Here is an 18,622-nt window from a genome sequence, read left to right as displayed (position 1 = left end):
ACTTCTTTACCCTATGATGCTTGGACTAAAAGCTAAATCTAAATCAAGAGTTGATGATCATGCTATTATTTTCAAACGCTTAGATGATTCAGACCTGATTGCTAGCTAAGTAAGTTACTATGGGCTACTAAAATTTGGTATAGAACATTGTTTTATAACATAAAATCATGTTTATAATCTCTTGTGTGCTGTATATAATAAGTGACTGACAGGTTTCTGTCCAAACCTTTGTTTTTATAGTTTTGTTTTTCCTTTGGGAAGTGGAAATGGATAGGCCTTGCCTGAGTGGGTCATAGTCAGACAAACTGGAGTGTGATTCATGAGTCAGGAAGAAAAAATAAGCCTTACTCCGGATCTCTGTGGTTTCTGTACACTTTTCTCTTGTTATTTTTTTGTCACTTGTCTTTCAGAGTTTTGTTTATCTGTTCAGAATTACTCTCCAGAAAATCTTTTTAGTCATCTCAGGTTTCAAAGCATTGGATAGAATCATACAACTAGTGAGAAAGGTTAAGGTACAGATAGAGAATAGGAAGACACGAGAATCCGCTAGCATGCTGTGCTTCTTAACATTTTGGGGGTCAGCAAACCCTTTTGAAAATTTAATGAAAGCTATGAACCTTCCTCAGGAAAAATGTATAAAACCCACATATAATTTTAGGACTTTCATAGAACTCAAGGTCTAGAAAAATAAACGATGGACTCTTAGCTAGGCATCTTACATTCTGCAACTCAGATAAGTCGATAACACTCCTCTAAGCCTCTGCTCATCTGCACAATGGGTACACAGCTCTTATTCTCTCCACAGGTATAATAGGAAAGAACATGAAAATATACTTGGGAAGTAGTGTACTATAGAATAAATTCTATTACAACAAAATTTTTAAAATGTACTTTTTTATGTTGAATTGAAAAAAAATTTTTATTTTTAGTTTCAGGTATAGAAAACAACATAATGATTAGACATTTATACCCCTCACAAAGTGATAACTCCAACAAATCTACCCATCTGACACCATACATAGCTATTACAATGCCATTGACTATATTCCCTATGCTGTACTTTACATCCTGTGAGTAACACACACACACACACACACACACACACACACACACACACACACACACACATATTTTTCAATTATAGTTGACATTCAATACTATTTTATATTAGTTTCAGGTGTACAGCACAGTAGTTAGGCATTTATATAATCTATGTAGTGATTCCCCCCAGTAAGTCCAATATGTTGAATTGAAATTTTGCTTAAAGTAAATGTTTCTCTATCTTGTTTTAGGAATCTTTTAATTATGTACAGATGATTTCATAGACATGGTATTTTACTATAAAAAGATTTTATAGGGTCAAATATATGGTGATGGAAGGAGAACTGACTCTGGGTGGTGAACACACAATGGGATTTATAGATGATATAATACAGAATTGTACACCTGAAATCTATGTAAATTTACTGACAATTGTCACCCCAATAAATCTAATTAAAAAGAAAAAAAAGATTTTATATGTGTATATAAATAAATGATATTTACATATCATTTATTTTCTGCTACTTTGGTTTGCTCTATTAATGGTTATACGTCTCAAGTTATTGAAGCATGTTTTCTGAGATAGAAGATTACGACTCTTGAATAGAAAATATTTAGGAGGTGAAGTTTCTCATATTTTGAATGAATGAATGCTTATGGTTGCTATGGGGATGATGCAATGTACAATTAAAGGTAATTAGATGGTTTTAGGAAAGCTCTCCAAAGCAGTTTGTATAAATGATAATCTTGTTAAAATCACATTAAGGTAAATCCAAAACATTGACGTGAATATTACACTATAGGTTGTATGTATCGGGGTCTTTGTGGACAGTATGAAATAAAGAAAAGGAGAAAGAGGGTCTCTATAGTATCTTTTCTCAATGAATATTGTACTTTGTTGTTTTTTTAATTGACTAAAAGCACTGTTATCTCGGAAGTACCTAGCCCGTACAAGAAAGATTAACAGATTTCTACAGTATTATTTCAGCATTGGCAGGAGGTATGAACAGAGCATTAGGTTGATATAATTCCTTTAACTTTTTCTGACATTTTAAACTTTAAAAACTCGGGTTCCTATTTCTAGTGCTAACTAAACTATACTTAATTTCCCAGGATCTCTATTTTTGTTTACAGCATGCATGTATTACATTCTAATAGAAGATTATTGAAGACATTTGCTGTAACTTCCATAGCGTGGTTGGTTCCCACCTGATTTCTAAATAGAACATCAATAAACTAACTATATGTTGAGCCTCTTTTTTGGTTTTAATCAACTGATGTTTATTTGAAACTCATTGAGAGTTGTAAAATACTAGTATCCTTACTATTTTAGGATGCACATTCACAAGGTGAGGTGGTATCATGCTTGGAAAAAGGCCTAGTGAAGGAAGCAGAAGAAAGAGATCCCAAGATTCAAGTCTCTGAACTGTGCAAGAAAGCCATTCTACGGGTGGCTGAGCTGTCCTCAGATGACTTTCATTTAGACCGGCATTTATATTTTGCTTGTCGAGATGATCGGGAGCGTTTTTGTGAAAATGTGAGTCAACTGTGAAACTGGTCTTCTTTTCTTCCTTTTCTTTTTAATTTTTAAATACTCTATCCCAAAATAAAGTAAACTAACACAAACCTCACATGTAGAAAAGCCACTGAAAGTGGAAGGTGGAGTTGGTCTCAGGATAACAGAAAATGTTATACTGAATGCGCAGCCTTGATTTAACATCTGGTTAACCCTTGACTTCTGACAATCTCCACACATTATTTTTTCTACTTTAACTTCTCAATTTCAGTCTATTATACCTATTGGTATTCTATTTTACCAGAGAATCCTATTCACATCTATTCCATGGCTAAAACTTTGCCATTAATATTACATATTTATTTGTATGTTTTTAGCTAAGGTGTAAAAACAACAGGCTGTTAGCTTTTAAAACCAGATCCTTGATTACTACCCACAGACTCTATAGAATAGCTTTCTAACACTTTAAATAAAATAATCTATTATCTTTACAACAAAGGACTGAGCAGGGCTTGTGTACACTCCCACTTTGCCTGCTGTTTTGAATTAATAGCTTTAACTGTCAAAGCCACTGATTATAAGAATTTTATTGCCTCTAGCATAATGTTGTAAATAGGGAGACTCACTGACACTTCTTTTGATTCCCTAATTAGCAGTGTATCTGGGAATAAATGATAATAGGCATTATGGGAAAAATTCATTCCATCTTTCCTACAGGCATTATTTCCTTTCAGCAACGACTAGATTTTATAAATGGCTGAGCCATTTGTTCAAAGGTATTAACTATTATATTAGTTTAACAGAAAGTTCTATATAGGATTATGGATAATGTTCAATATAACTAGTTAGCTAATCATCGTCATCGTCATAATGTGTATGTTCCATTTTTTTTTTAATAGTTTCAGGTGTACAAAGCAATGTAATAGTTAGACATTTACACCCCTCAATCTACTACCCCCCCAATCTACTACCTCTCTGACATCATATATAGCTGTTATGTATGTTCCATCTTATAGACACAGGCTGGGGAAGGCAGAGTGTATAAGTGCCTCTTCAATCATAAATTTGAAGAATCCATGAGTGAAAAGGTAAGTCTTACTTTGAAACAAGTCAGTTTTATTCATTTCTTAAAAGTTTCCTCAAATCCTCTCAAACAATATTTTTATACATTGATAGCAAAATGTAAAATGACTGATAAAACTTACCCTTTTCAGAGGTGAGATACTTGGCTTTTAGTAGGGAACCAGAGCATATTTTGCTTAAGCCAAGAAAATGAAGCTTTAAGTGTGATATCTGGACATAGGGAAGCCAATAGGGAATCGGTGAGGAGAGTAAACTTGGGGAATTTTATGTGAGAATCACACTGAAGCCAGTCCTACATACTCAGGAAGTTTAACCAAACCAATGTACTTCATAGGTAATTAGCTATTTAATTTTTCAGTGGCTATCTCATTAAGCATTATCATTACTGTTAGTCCTCTGTTTTTGCATGAATACAAGAATCTTTTATGACTTTTAAAAGTAATTATTTTTGGTTTTTCTATCCTGTCATTTTCTTTCCTATGCAGCTGAAGAAATATTTTTTATTTCAGTTCCTTTACTATTGAATAATTATATTTAAAAAGTATGGAATGAAACTTCCAGAGTATTGTGTCAGTTGCCACTTTGATTCTGGTAAAATTGACGTTAGAGATACTGTTGCAGTGGAAAAGAATACTTTGTCAAGTTCATGTATTAGAATGTACCAAATCTGTATGTGTTTATGACAGCTGTTATTGATTGCAGCAACAATCCACAATTCACTGTAGAATTCCACAGCTCCCTACCCATTTACCCCTGCCTCTTGCCACACTTGTTTAGCACGCTTGTGTTCAGTTTTAACTGAATTTAAACATAGGCATTTTGTAACAGCTGCAGTTGTTGACATGTATTTGACCATGAGCCTCTACTTGTCCTAGAGGTACATGTGAGCAGCTGAACCACCTGAGCAGTCTTAATTCTTTTGCTGCACTCTTTATTCAGTGTCGAGAAGCACTAACAACCCGCCAAAAGCTGATTGCCCAAGATTATAAGGTCAGTTATTCATTGGCCAAATCCTGTAAGAGTGACTTGAAAAAATACCGGTGCAATGTGGAAAACCTTCCCAGGTCCCGAGAAGCCAGGCTATCCTACCTTCTGATGTGTCTGGAATCAGCTGTGCATAGAGGTAAGAGTTCATCTCTTTTTATCCTTTTCATTCCATTTTAGATTCATACTCTAAAACCTCTTATAACCTGTATAACCTCTTATAACCTCTAAAACCAACTTGTAAACGTCAGTTTCTCCCTCTAGTTGTTCTTTTGAGGATCCTTGTGCCTGTGACTCAGGAGTCTATCTTTGTAAGCAAAGCTCTAGGAATGAAGGCTTGATATCCTTAAGCCTTATTGAAGGCCCTTCCTCTTAGCTCAACAATCCATGATTTTGTTTTTCTTTATATCCCAGCTTGCTTTTTTTTCCTTCAAAGTAAAGTATATTTCTCAAATTCAAATATTTTAGTTTTTTAAATACATATTGTACAGCATTTTTAGGAGAATCAGAGTAGCATAATGATTTAACACAATGAGCTTTGTGTCAGAGAGACATGGCTTCAAATTATGGCTCTGTCACCAAACTAACTGTCTGGGTGTCCACTGTTTACATTTCTTAATCTCTCCAAACCTCATTTTTCTTATCTATAAAAAATAATATTACCTATGTTGAGGAGTGCCACTCAGCATGAAGACTGAGTGAGGCTATTTGTAATAGCACTTAGCATATAATAAGTAATAGATACTATTATTATTATAACTGATGATATTAAGGAATTAAACAGTGAAGATGAAAGGTTTACCCCCATAGAGTCAGACTCAATGTCTGTTTAGTCCAAAAGTGAACACCTGACAAAGGAACCAAGAAGGATATACAGAAGGTCAGGGTTGTCTTCCTTAATGTTGGCTCTCAGCGGCAAAACTTAAATTCCTAGCTCTTATTGAATAAATGGTGTTGGGACAATTAGTAACATAAGTGAAAAAAATCAATCCTTAGGTAAAACTCTAAACTTCTTGGTGAATTTTTTTTTGTATCTCGATATTGAAGAACTCCTAACCTGGAAAGCAATGGAATAACAACCAGAGGCAGTGCATGGTCTTGGATTGAATATCAAACAAAGGACATTTTGGAGACAATCGGAGAATTTTGATTATGGTCTGGGTGTTAGATGAAATTTTCCTAAAATGGAAAGGTAGAAATTATTGACTAGTAAAAGCATATTGTAGAACAATATGTATAACATCTAATTTGGTATTTAAAAAATAGAGTGTTAATGTCCTTAAAGTAAAATTAACAAGAAACACGAAAAGACTCAGTAAATAAATGGCCAAAGGATATGAACAGTAATTCATAAAAGTGATACAGATTGCTAATATTAAAGAGACTGATTTATATTACGTGTTGGTGAGAATATGGAAAATTGGAACTATCGTACATTGCTGATGGGAATTTAAAATGGTACAATCACTTTGGAAAATAGTTTACCAGTTTCTTAAAAAATTAAACATGCATCTCCCATATGACCCAGCCATGTAACTCCTAGGTATTTACCCAAGAGATATGAAAGCATCTGTCCACAGAAACTCTTGTACATGAATGCTAATAACAGCTTTATTTGTAATAGCCCCACACTGGAAATAACCCAAATGTCCATCAACAGTTGAAGGGGTAAACAAATTAGAGTATATTCACATAATGGAATAATATTGCTTAGCAATAAAAAGGAATGAACTGTAAATACATGGATGAATCTTAAAATAGTTATGCCGAGTGAAAGAAGTCAGACAAAAAAAGAGCCCATACCATTTACATAAACTTCTAAAAAGTGCAAACTAGTAAACTAATCTATAGTCACAGAAAGCAGATTAATGGTTGACCGGGGATGGGGTGGGTGAGGTGGAGAGGAAAGAAAGAGGGATTCTAAAGGAGCATAAGGAAACTTTTGGAGTTAGTTGATATATGTTCAGTATCTTGACTGTGGTGATGGTTTTACCATTGTGTACATATGTCAAACTTATTCAATTATATGTTTTAAAAGTATCGTTTATTATATGTCAATTGTACGTCAGTAAAGCTGTTTTTTAAAACATTTCTTAAGCTTTCCCATTTGGCATTTACAGCTCAAGGAAGGTAGGGCTCTGTCGTGAATATCTGAAGTGTAATCTTTTCCATAAGCTTTAACCTCCTAGGCCAGTAGGGATTTTTTTTTTTTTACCCAAATAGTTATCCTATTGATGAGATTTTCATTGACAAAACATTTGCATTATTCAGTAGTGTAAAATCTGTATAATGCAAAACACTGACAAGGTAAACCCTAGTCTCTGGAGTCTTAAACTCATTTTATGCTGATGAAGCTTTTGCTAAATTCTAAGCTTTTCAGTGTAGATAATAGTGTAACTGGTATATTATATTCTAGGGAAAAAACATGTACCTTTAATATGTGGTGGTATCTGATCCTAATGCTCACCATAACGTTATGATTTAAATCCTACCTTAGGCCGACAAGTGAGCAGTGAGTGCCAGGGGGAGATGTTAGATTACCGACGCATGTTGATGGAAGATTTTTCTTTGAGCCCTGAGATCATCCTGAGCTGTCGGGGGGAGATTGAACACCACTGTTCTGGATTACATCGAAAAGGGCGAACCCTGCATTGTCTGATGAAAGTAGTTCGGGGAGAGAAAGGGAACCTTGGAATGAACTGCCAGCAGGCGGTAAGGAAAAATGTTCTGCCATTTTGAATATCACAGTTTATCAGCTAAGGAGCGTCTTCCTGACACTGTCCCACCTTACCTTTTCTGGACATTTGTGACATCACAGTGAATATTAGGTACTAAAAACCAGACATGGAATATTGTTTCTTCAGGCACGTAACAGTAAAAGTATGGATTCTGCAGCAAAGCAGAAGTTTGAGCTCAGAATCAATAAAAAAAAGCTATATACTTAAAGAAATAGATAAAATGCATTGTTTGCTGGAATATTTTTTTTTAAAGGTAACGATAGATTGGATTTACTCAACTCAGAATCAAGGCAAACCAAGTTCTCGTGAATCAAAAAAGGTCCTCCACCAAAAGAGAACTTGCCCATTAGGTTTGATTGAGTTGAGGCTGAAAGAGAGCTAAAATTAATAGAAATTTTCTTAGTTTCTTTTTTATTACTAATGTGCAACATGGCATGAATTCCAGGCCTGAAGGGATCAAGAAAGCATGTCGTTTTCAAAATCGCGCCATCTTTTCTTGTTAGACTAGGGCAACTATGCATGGAAGGGTCTTTCTTCCTCTACCTCCAAACTCTACAGTCAGTTCTATAAAAATAGTTGGAAAATATTAGCATACTTTGCTTGAAAAGATAAAGTTATTCTTGACCAGGGTTCATAAACAGTTGAATAACTACAGAGCAGGTACATAGTATAAAGTTAACAAAATATTAAAGGTATAATGCCTCTCTTTCATGACCATTGTCCATATTTTACTGAATAAGAGTCTGAACAATTTACAATACCAAATGCAACAGTGGGACCCTGTACAATGTACTTGTACTTTCCTATACCTTCCTTTAGGAAGCACAAAAGATACAATTTAACTTTATAACCTAAATTAGAAAGTTTAGGCTCTCTCCTCAGGGAAACTAGCAAACCGCAATTCATTAGTCTTTTTATTATGTTGTTGGTGTTTTTATCAAAAATTGAATATTACTAAAATTTTATTTTCCTGCTAATCATGGAAAATCAGAATCTTACAGCCTGAAATACAAAATTTACATAGAATTTTGATGTGGAGTAAAGTTTCATCTTAGGTTCTATTACTCTGACCCATGGTGGGAAAAATAGAAAAATGTAGCTTCTTCTCCAAAATACCAAGCCTACCTAGACAGAAGGCTTCTGGGTGTAGTTCTTCCGGAGCAGTCCTTGCTGATGATTATCCTGGGAAACCTCTGTGACAATATATGTGCCTGGGCCCCAGACCAAGAATTAATCAAGACATCCTATGTTTGCATTTCATCCTTAATGTTCATGGAAAGGGGAGGGAGTATATATATTTATTTATTTATTTACATATTATACATATATTTTTTAAATTACGCTACACTTGTACTAAGGGGTACAGAAAAAAGAAAAAAAAATGGTTTGACTTTATTATGAGGCTCTAGTTAACCTCCAGAGCTTTTTGAAATTTAGCTTGTTAAAAGAACTAGTGACTCAACTTGAAAGAGAAATATGTACCGCCCACCTCGTCCTTTGTGCCCAGAATAAAAATGCTTTCCAAACCTAGATGCTAAACCTCAAATAGTGACATATGTAGTTTTAACCACATTAAGTTTAGGGAAGTGGGAAACAAACACTTTATTTGGGTTTTTATGGAGCCATGGTTTTTAGGAATTGAAGGAATAAATGATCCAAAGGAAAAAAATTGTCCTTAGCCTTCTACTACATTATCCATCCTCAGTCAAATGGAGGAATGTTTTAAAATTATTTGAGTGGGTTTATTTCTTTCTTTTCCAAAGTTTTCTTCCTTGATAACGGTAGGTTTCCATACCTGCCTGTGGTTGACCATTAATTTTCCTATTCGCTGTTTGTCGTGCTTTGATTTACTGATCTCTCAACAAATAGTAAACGGTAAGGCGTAAAAGTAAATATTATCTTAGTGAGTACATACTTTTCCAAATGCACCATAACCGTGAACTTAATAAATTTCCTTGAGTATAGCTGAACGAGTCTGGGCCCAATCTCTCCCAGATGACTACTGACTGCCCAGTCTAATCTCTGGACTAATCATTTCTCAGAAGCCTTTCCCCAGGTTTTTCCTAAGCAGTCAGGGGCCAGAATAGATGTATAATCATGTAGCAGTTTCCGTTCGTAGTGTTTATTTCCTGTTATCACCAGATTCCAGAGTGGCAATGACCCCTTGAGCCGTTAGCCTAATAGAGTCTACAGGGCATTCATTGCCTGTCTTTATTAGCTGCAATCTGGTGCATTCATTATGAATTCTCAACGTTTGCCTGTCAGTCGTGGATATTTAACTGATACAGTTTTTGCAGAGACTTTCAGATTCCCATGAAAAAGATGTAAATATTTTGGTCTTTGTCAACAAGCATCATTACTAAAATCGATAATCCTTTGACAGTAACCTTCCTACCAACTAACCACAGCATTTTGTAGCTTCTCCAAATTGCCACCAAGAACTGATATAAATAACTTCCATCCCAGAATACTGGGAAATCTTTCATATTTCTCTCATCTTGATATTGACTTCTTTTAGAATAGACAGAATAGGGTTTTCTTTCTTCATTTCCTTTTGATCTGTGTTCTCTGAGAAATATGTGATGAGGCCAGTATGAGCCCCTGAAGGATTGTAGGTCAAATGTATGAGAATCAGAGAAAGCTCCTACAGAGGCTACCTGTGTCTTTGACACAAAAAGTGCTCCAGTTCTTCAACTTGGAAAAAAAGGAATCCAAACCAGAGGATTGTAGTTTTCAAATTTGCTTTCAGTTGTTTCAGATTCCCACCCCAAAACACCGCCTGCTACCGATCTGTAGTAATAATGATCTTTTACATCTGTAAAATGATTTTCAGTTTACACAGCCTTCTCCTATGTATTCTTATAATCCTCTGCATTTAAGGAAACTGGAACTTAGAGCTTAATCAACTTGCCCATATTCTCAAAGCTAATATCTGGCAGAGTCAGAACTATTAATAGAACTCAGATCTTCTGATCCTTAATTTAGAGCTTTTTTCTCTGTGCCCCAACTGCTTTTTCCTCAAAGACAGGAAAAAAGAATCTCAGGCACATCTCATGCTTTATTTCCTGACAAAGGATGGATCAAGCAGAAGTAAATGTTAACAGACTATATTCTCATTTTCAACTGCACAATGACAAGTATTTTTCTGTATGATTATAATGAGTAAGGTCTGATTTACCTTTTGGTTGTATAAAAGATGGTTGAGGGAAAATAGGAAATTATAAGTATTCTTATTTTTTGTAATTAATATTTCTTGCAAGTTAAATGAAATCTCACATCTGTTTTTAAAAAAGCAGAGTATGCTTGTTTTAATGCCAGTGTCTACAGTGAAATTTAAATTCTAGATTCTTATAACCAAATTAGATCTTTAAACTGAAAATGTGTTCCATGTAAGCTTCTCCACTCAATTCTTGCTTGGCCTTCAGTGTCAGATTTAGTAATCTGATTAATATGTAGGCGGATATGAGGAAAGAGACAGCCTTTATATTATAAAGACCTTTTGTTTTGCAAATGTTCAGGGATGATTCAGACTGGTAGGCAAGTAATCCCCACAGTGGCTTAAACAGAAAAACTTGCCATCGAGGTAGAGAAACCAGTTGGAAAGTATTTGTCAAGAGACCTTGAGCTTGGCCAGTGGCACTTGTAGTACCTTGTTAAGAGTACACTGTGATATACCAGACTGAGTGACTGTATGAAGAGATGACATTGTTCTTCCCTGATATACAATTGACTTTCTTCCTTCTTAATGTTTTTTTAATCCAGCTTCAAACACTGATTCAGGAGACTGACCCTGGTGCAGATTACCGCATTGATAGAGCTTTGAATGAAGCTTGTGAATCTGTAATACAGACAGCCTGCAAACACATAAGATCCGGAGACCCAATGTAGGTTATCTTGTTTGTGGTATTTATCCATATTGTATTTTATTTGGCAGTGCAGCATAGGGAACATTCCCTCAACGTCTTTACTGGAATCTCGTTAAAGTAACACGTACCAACTTCTGTTAAAACTAGAATGGGAGTTGAGACTTTGGCTCTGCCTCCTCCGTGATGTAGAGATACCTACATCCAGCATTGTGATGATGTTTGTTGACAGGGACTGAGCGTATAACGGGCCTGTACATTAGGTCACTGAGTAATTCCATGTAATGGGCAAATAAAACTGAGAGAGAGAAACTCTCAGGGTAAAGTGACAACATGCTGTGGCTCCATACTTCTCATCCTGTTTCTATATTGACTCATATACATTGGCTACTTGATAATCATTAGAGAGTAATTAATTATAATTGAAATACAAAACAAAATGTGGTGGTTGGAAGGGGTAATCATGGACAAAATGAACTCTGAAGCTGCATCCAAGATCTGGGAAAGCTATAAGATGCTATAATGAAGTATTTGAATCTCATGCATGAGTTTTATTCCGTATGATATGATAACAGCTCTTAAAACTAGACTGCAGGAAAGAACAGGTTTCCTGTTCTGCAAAAATCTTTACAGCCTACAGCTGGCAGTATGCAACTATAAAATGAATGCAGTCCATGTTTATCATCATTCTGCTATACATACACTCCTGCTGTTCATGCTATGGTAGGAGATTACAGAAAGGTATTCTTCCTAAAAAGTTTTTCGTGTGGGTGGAGAAGATAGGCAAGCACACTTAAGACTAATCAAGTATATTTACCAATATAAAAATAACTGCATCAACTGTAAAGGGGGCAACAGATAGGGAGGACGAAGGGAACTGCTGCAGATTAAAATAGATTTAAGATACTATCAATTAAATGCAATGTGTGGACCTTTTTCTGGGTCCTGATTTGAACAAACATGTAAAAAGGCATGAGATACTTGGAAAATTTTGAAAATTGACAGGATATTACATAATATGGATTTTTAAAAATTAATTTATTTCGGTAGATAATGGTGCTACATTCTCATAGTATAGAGAAATATGCTTAAGTACTTAGAACGAAATGATAATGTGGTATCTGGGATTTGCTTCAAAATATCACAAGGGGGTATAAAGTTAACACAACCTTGGCCATAGGCTGATAAAGCTATGGGAAGGGAAAGTGGATGGCACATGATTCTTTCCTTTTGTTTGTTTTGGAAAATTTTCATAATAAATAGTTAAAAATAAAGCAGCTACACACAGATCTTGTGCAAGCTGAGTCCTAAGTGATAAGTGGCTCTGAAGTTGATAGAAGGCCTAATCATTGACAGGGTGAGTTAATTTGAGTGATTCTCAGAAAAATAAGTCCCTGACTGCCCTAGGAAAATAGCTAAATGACTTTTTCTACAGACCAAAGAAATACTGATGTGCGAATTCTGAACATGTGGTCAGAACTCTTCTATCTCTTGTTACCATTTCCCCTGTTTCATGCCCAGGATCCTCTCATGCCTGATGGAACATTTATACACAGAGAAGATGGTAGAAGACTGTGAACACCGTCTGTTAGAGCTACAGTATTTCATCTCCAGAGATTGGAAGTGAGTGTTTTGAAGGCGGAGTAAGTGTAAGCCTCCACCTGTTCTCCTGTATAGTCAGTATCCCTTATATTTTTTGAAATAACCAGCAGGAATTTGTTAAGTTCTAGAATAGCTGACGTACTGCAATCCCCTGGGAAACCTCTTTCTTGCTTTCAGAACAGTATCTAAAAGCAGAGGCAGCCCCTGCAGGTCTGTCCCCAAGTGTCCCCATGCACTGCTACTTTGGAAGTCAGGGTCAAATGTTTCTGATACCACAAATACCTTTCTAGAAAGAATTTTGCACCTTTGGGTCAGAATAAGCATTTTTAGATATGTCTGTAAGAAGATAATAGTGCATTTTTATTTTTATTGATTGGCACTGGGTGTAGAAATTTGCTTTTATTTCTTTAACTATTCAAAATTACTGAATTTATTCTATTTTAAGAGGCTCTTATCAGTAAGTGACAACGTGATTCTCTTCTCATCCTGTTAGCAAAAACATGGGGGTGGGGGGAGATAAAATAGGACAAGGATCTGTTACCGGTAGAATCAATATAATTATTGGCTGCAATCCCCTCTTCTTTCATGTCATTTTTCCCTTCCCACCTCCAAAGCACCCAGTACCAGGTTAGGCTGCTCCTCCTGCTTCCCAAGTTGAGCTTCTCCCTCATTCGGTTATTTAAGCCACTACTCTTCGGTCATTAACTTTTTCTGGTGATTAATACAGGTTTTATCCTCGTACTTGACCAGAAAGATTACCTAAAGAGTCAATGTGTTTCTGTTTCTGTCCCCTCAAATTTGCTCTGGAAAAGACTACAAAAAGCTGAGTGGGAATTTCCCCATGCGTACTCAGGCCATCTAAACAGAATAACAAAGAGGTTACTGACTTTATTACCTTAACAAAATCATATTTTTCCTCTTCTGTAATTCCTCAGCCATGATCAAAAGATGCTTCACAGGATTAAAAACTGCTCTAAATATTAGCCTCTCTCTCCCATTAAGTAGCCCTCCCCCCAAACTGACATTATGACGTGGACACAATTAAGCATCATTGGTCTAATTTGAAGAAGCAACAGGTTCATTGCTTTATCCACTGTCTCCAGAGTCAAAGTTGAATGTCAATTTTTTTTTACTCAACAAGCATATTCAGGTAAACTAAAATTATAATTGCCTTACCTTGCATGGGAAAAAGACGAGGAATGGTTTTACTAGAAAGGAAGTGAATGGGAGATTCTGTTTATCTTGACATTTCCTGATCTTATTGAATCTAGTATATCAGATAAGGTTGAATTTCATTCATACTTTGAAGAAAGTATTGAGTAAAAAATATTGAGTGATTGCTTCTGATTGCTACAACCCTTGTCTTCTCATTTTCGCCAGGACATTTAGTGTTGGGTCTCTTACTGTAATGTGTGCCTTACATAGCCAAGAAAACATCTTTGAGGTAGAACTTAAATCTTCCATATTAAGGTTAACAAACTTCTACAGATTGGCTACTGTGTGTTCATGAAGAACAAATTCAGGAATACATTTTTGCTTACCTGCTGTCTCCACTGCCCTGGAGGTGATTGTCAGTCTGTTACACCAGCAAGAACCTTGTAAAAACCCTTAGCGTGTATTAGAAGGAAAAGTGTAGTAAGAATGGTTATCCTTTAACTCTTAACCTTACAGGCTGGACCCTGTCTTATACCGCAAGTGCCAGGGAGATGCATCTCGTCTTTGCCACACCCACGGTTGGAATGAAACCAGTGAACTTATACCTCCCGGAGCTGTGTTCTCTTGCTTATATAGACATGCCTACCGCACTGAGGAACAGGGCAGGAGGGTATGTGTCACTGTTGACTTCATTTCTTCTTCCCATCATTGGTTTTTTCATTAATTTGCTATATACTGTTCCAATTTCTGTCATCCTAGGAAAACTTAGTATATCTGGTGGGGAAGGGTTGCTGCACTACTAGAAACTTCTTCATTCAGTGAGTGTACATAGAGTTGTTCTACCGGCTTCTTTCCTTCTGATTTTATGTTTTTAACAAAGTGAGTCAGGACATTTCCCGTTTTTTCTTTAAATTACCGAAATCTAACTCACAAATAGACAATTAAATTCTGTTGCCCTAACTTTATTTAGCTTTAAAAATCCATTAGAAGCTCTTAGCCAGGATACAAATGGTTTTTAGGCTTCTGCCCTTGGCAGCAGAACACATCATGCCTCCGTTAATGAGGCCTCGCTCACAGTACACTAGTTGGAGCAGAAACCTCTTGGTATTTGTCTGCCCTGATTGCCACCTCTTTCTGGGATATTTGTGTGCACTTGGCTCTCAGGCAACTTTTACTGCCTTCTGCTGCCATGCCGACATGCTGCTTGCTCTCCAGGATGGCCTTTTTAAGGCATTCGATTGCATTTCAGTCCTGCATTTGCCACAGAAAATAGAGATGGTATTATTCCACATGTGTCTTAACAAATGGCCCTCCGAGCTTAATGCAAAAGTCTGTTTAAGTTTAGTATTCAGAATGAGGAGACCCAGATATAAAGAAATGTCATACTTCAGTTACTGCAGTCTTAACCCAGTTTTTATACTACTATGTAAGAAAGTACAGGAACTTATTTTACTTTTTTCTTCATATGCTGAGTCTCTCATTAATCACGGAGCTCCTAAATCTTGGCATTTTGGTAGTCACTACAGTAGGAAGTTCCTTGTCTTATAAATGAAGAAAGAGTTAGAATCTGTCTTTTTTAAAAATATACTTCTTTTAAAAATTAAGGTGAAATTCATATAACATAAAATTAACCATCTGAAAGAGAAAAATTCAGTGGCATTTAGTACATTGACAAAGTTGTGCAACCACCACCTCTGTCTTCTCAAAACATTTCCATGTCCCCAGAAGGAAACCCCATGCCCATTAGGCAGTTACTCTCCATTCTCTTTCCCCTACCTCAGGTGTGTGGGTCCTTTCAGGAAGAGAGATTAACTGTACCTGTCAATGACAGCTTTCTCATAACCATTCCAAAAATGTTAGTTTTCATCTGTTTCACCCTCTGATAATTCTCTCTAACCCTCTAGAAGAGTCTGGTTCTAACTTATGGTAACTGTTGCTTCTACTGTTGCTTGCTTGTTCTGAGTTTAGGTAAATTTGAACTCAGTTCTCCTGATTTGTGTGTATTCTGGGTCTAAAATTGGACCCAGCATTGTACTCTACATTCATGGAGTAGTAGCAAATTAATTTTGCTGAACAAAAAACCCTCTAACCTAATCTGAACAAAGGCAGTTCACTTTTTCACGATACCCTGAGAAAAGGATGTTGTTTCATATAATATATTAGAATATGCCAAGTGTATAATCTCATTCCAAGAGTCTTGGGTTTTTAGAAGCCTTCCTAGAACATTTAATTCTTATTCTGGAAGAGACTCAAGGTATAGAGTTATTTGTTAGTTTCCTGACATTATTTAGTGGCTTTTGTTTGGGCTTTGGTACCTTGAAAGTATTTTGCTTGTTCTTTCTCATGTAGCTGTCACGGGAGTGCCGAGCTGAAGTCCAAAGGATCCTCCACCAACGTGCCATGGATGTTAAGCTGGATCCTGCCCTCCAGGATAAGTGCCTGATTGATCTGGGGAAGTGGTGCAGTGAAAAAACAGAGTCTGGACAGGTAGGTGGCATAACTACCTGTTTATCTGATAGTGATTATAATAATAAAGTACAAACCCCATAAAATCCATCTCTGTTTACTTCACAGACATGATTTGTTATATTATTTGATGTTTTCTCCATAAGAAATCCTCAGGAAATTTTTCTCTTTGGTCTCTATATCAGGAATAATTGTGCTTTTCCTAAGCAGTTAGTTTGTTTTTATATTATGGTTACTGTATTTTGTAATTGATCATTTTCCCTCTTTGTGTTACCTCTTGGAAAGCCTAGAGCCAAAGGCATGGCCTGCCTGTAGCAAGTATGTAAGATCTTATGGTAGGCATTTTGTGTACTAACTTACTACTACTGACTCCATCCCACTTTCTTTAACATGTTTTCCTTTTCTTTCCTCTTTTTTACTCATTTTTAATTCATTTTATCTTGCCTTTTTCTTTTCTCACTTTTATAAGCCACATTAAGCCCTTCTGAGGGAAGGCAGGGTATACATATACACATATATATATACATATATATATACGTGTATATATATGTATAAATACTGGTGTGCGTGGGCAGTGTGCAGGCCCTACAACAGTCCTGTAGGATATGCAGGAATGGAATGATTTTTTCCTTCTCATAATTGACAAAACTGAGGCTCAGAGAAGTGAAGTGTATTGACTTCCTTACCTAAAACTCAGGTCTAATGCTAGCCAGGCATTTGTTCCATTATATTATAACCTCTCCATATAGGAGAGTGTAGAGAAGGGGCAGCCTCCAAGAATTACATGCATGCCATGAATGGTTCCTTAGGATTTTGTGCCTATTTTTGTTGTTTTTGTTTTTTTTTTTTAAAGGAGGGGTGAGGGGACAAGGAGGAGGAGAAGAAGAAGACGTTCTATCAAATTAAGTAGGAGAGTAGCTTGGCTTCTATTTTAAGGCAGGAAACCAACCTGCTTCTTTAAAGGCCCATTAGTACTAGAACAAGGCATGAACCCAGGTTTCCAGCTTCCATTTGTACTATTCCAAAGCACCCTCTGGGATTAAACTATTAAAAAGTGACATGTGCAAGAATTGGATATTTTTAAGAAACAATATGGCTGCCTACACATATCTATTGGGCCTGAAAATACCATTTTCAGCAGTTCCCTTCCTGGACCTGCTGCAGTTCTGTTGAGTTTATTGTTAGAAAATGCCTATTGTGCTGCCTTCTGCTGTCTCTCTGAATGAAACAAGGGATATGGTCATACAAAATCCTAGGAAACAGTTTCCTTTCATGCCCCCTGTAAAGTAGCACTGAGGAAGCTGTACTACAGTGCAGCCCATCGCTGGGAAGCTAAAGTTAAGAAAAGATTCTGTGAATGGGATTTTGCCCTTAGCCATTTATCTTACTCCCGAAAGGTTTATGCATTTTCCTTTAGGGTTGTACGATTTCTGCAGCCCTTTTCCTCCCTTCCCATTCTATTTCAAAACAAATTCTTGCAGAATAGTCAGCAAGTTAAAATGATCTGGTAACAGAGCCCTTTGATGAGAAATAGCTGTTGATGTGCTTTGGGAAAGTGAGCTGATGTTACACTTAAAAACCTCGAAATCTCTAAGAGAAATCGTAATAGACTGATGCTACAAGGTAGATCCAGCTGTTTCCAAAGCCCAGACAAGATAGTTTTTAGATACCTAAACCCTAGTGTACTCACTTGTCTTGCAGGTTTCCTCAGAGGATCCGTGTATGTGGGGTAGGATTGGAATCCAGATTTGCTTGCAGGAAGTGTCAGCTCTATGCTGTGTTTAAGATCCTGGGTCCCACCATACTTTTCCCATAAAGAGTCTTAAAATATTCCATGTCTTTCACTGTTAATTTGTTGTCCAATGATCATTATCAAAATACAGGTTTAAAATGGACGGCAAAGACTATCAAAACACGGGAAAAATGGAATGGCAAGGTGTTGATGGAATGAAAAGCCAGATAACATTTTTAGACAATGAGGACACCTGAACATTGATTCTTGTTGGACTTCTGGAGGATTTCTATGGCTGTTGTACCATCTTGACCCTCTTAACCACCTTGTTACATCAATTATCTTTTAAACTATCCCAGTTTGGGAAATCAAATAAAGCTTTAGTGTTCTGTTCAGTGAGATTGGTTTAAAAAGAAATAAAAAGGGAGGAGGACCACTGAAA

At 36.3% G+C, this 18,622-nt stretch overlaps 1 protein-coding gene across 1 annotated transcript in view; it reads left to right on the top strand.

Moving 5' to 3' along the window:
• Positions 1–18,622, top strand: part of GLG1 (golgi glycoprotein 1) — a 98,126-nt gene that overhangs the window by 59,352 nt on the left and 20,152 nt on the right. The window contains exons 5-12 of the mRNA XM_081030717.1: positions 2,375–2,578; positions 3,574–3,645; positions 4,580–4,763; positions 7,122–7,336; positions 11,125–11,246; positions 12,747–12,848; positions 14,499–14,652; positions 16,332–16,469. Of these exons, the coding sequence (XP_080886843.1) occupies positions 2,375–2,578; positions 3,574–3,645; positions 4,580–4,763; positions 7,122–7,336; positions 11,125–11,246; positions 12,747–12,848; positions 14,499–14,652; positions 16,332–16,469 (1,191 nt within the window). The remainder of the gene's footprint in view (positions 1–2,374; positions 2,579–3,573; positions 3,646–4,579; positions 4,764–7,121; positions 7,337–11,124; positions 11,247–12,746; positions 12,849–14,498; positions 14,653–16,331; positions 16,470–18,622) is intronic.

Source organism: Rhinolophus hipposideros (genome assembly GCF_964194185.1).
Source record: "Rhinolophus hipposideros genome assembly, chromosome: 21".
In the NCBI taxonomy this organism is placed as follows: domain Eukaryota; kingdom Metazoa; phylum Chordata; class Mammalia; order Chiroptera; family Rhinolophidae; genus Rhinolophus; species Rhinolophus hipposideros.
The sequence above is the reverse complement of the archived record's forward strand: the minus strand, read 5'-3'. Positions and strand labels throughout refer to the sequence as shown.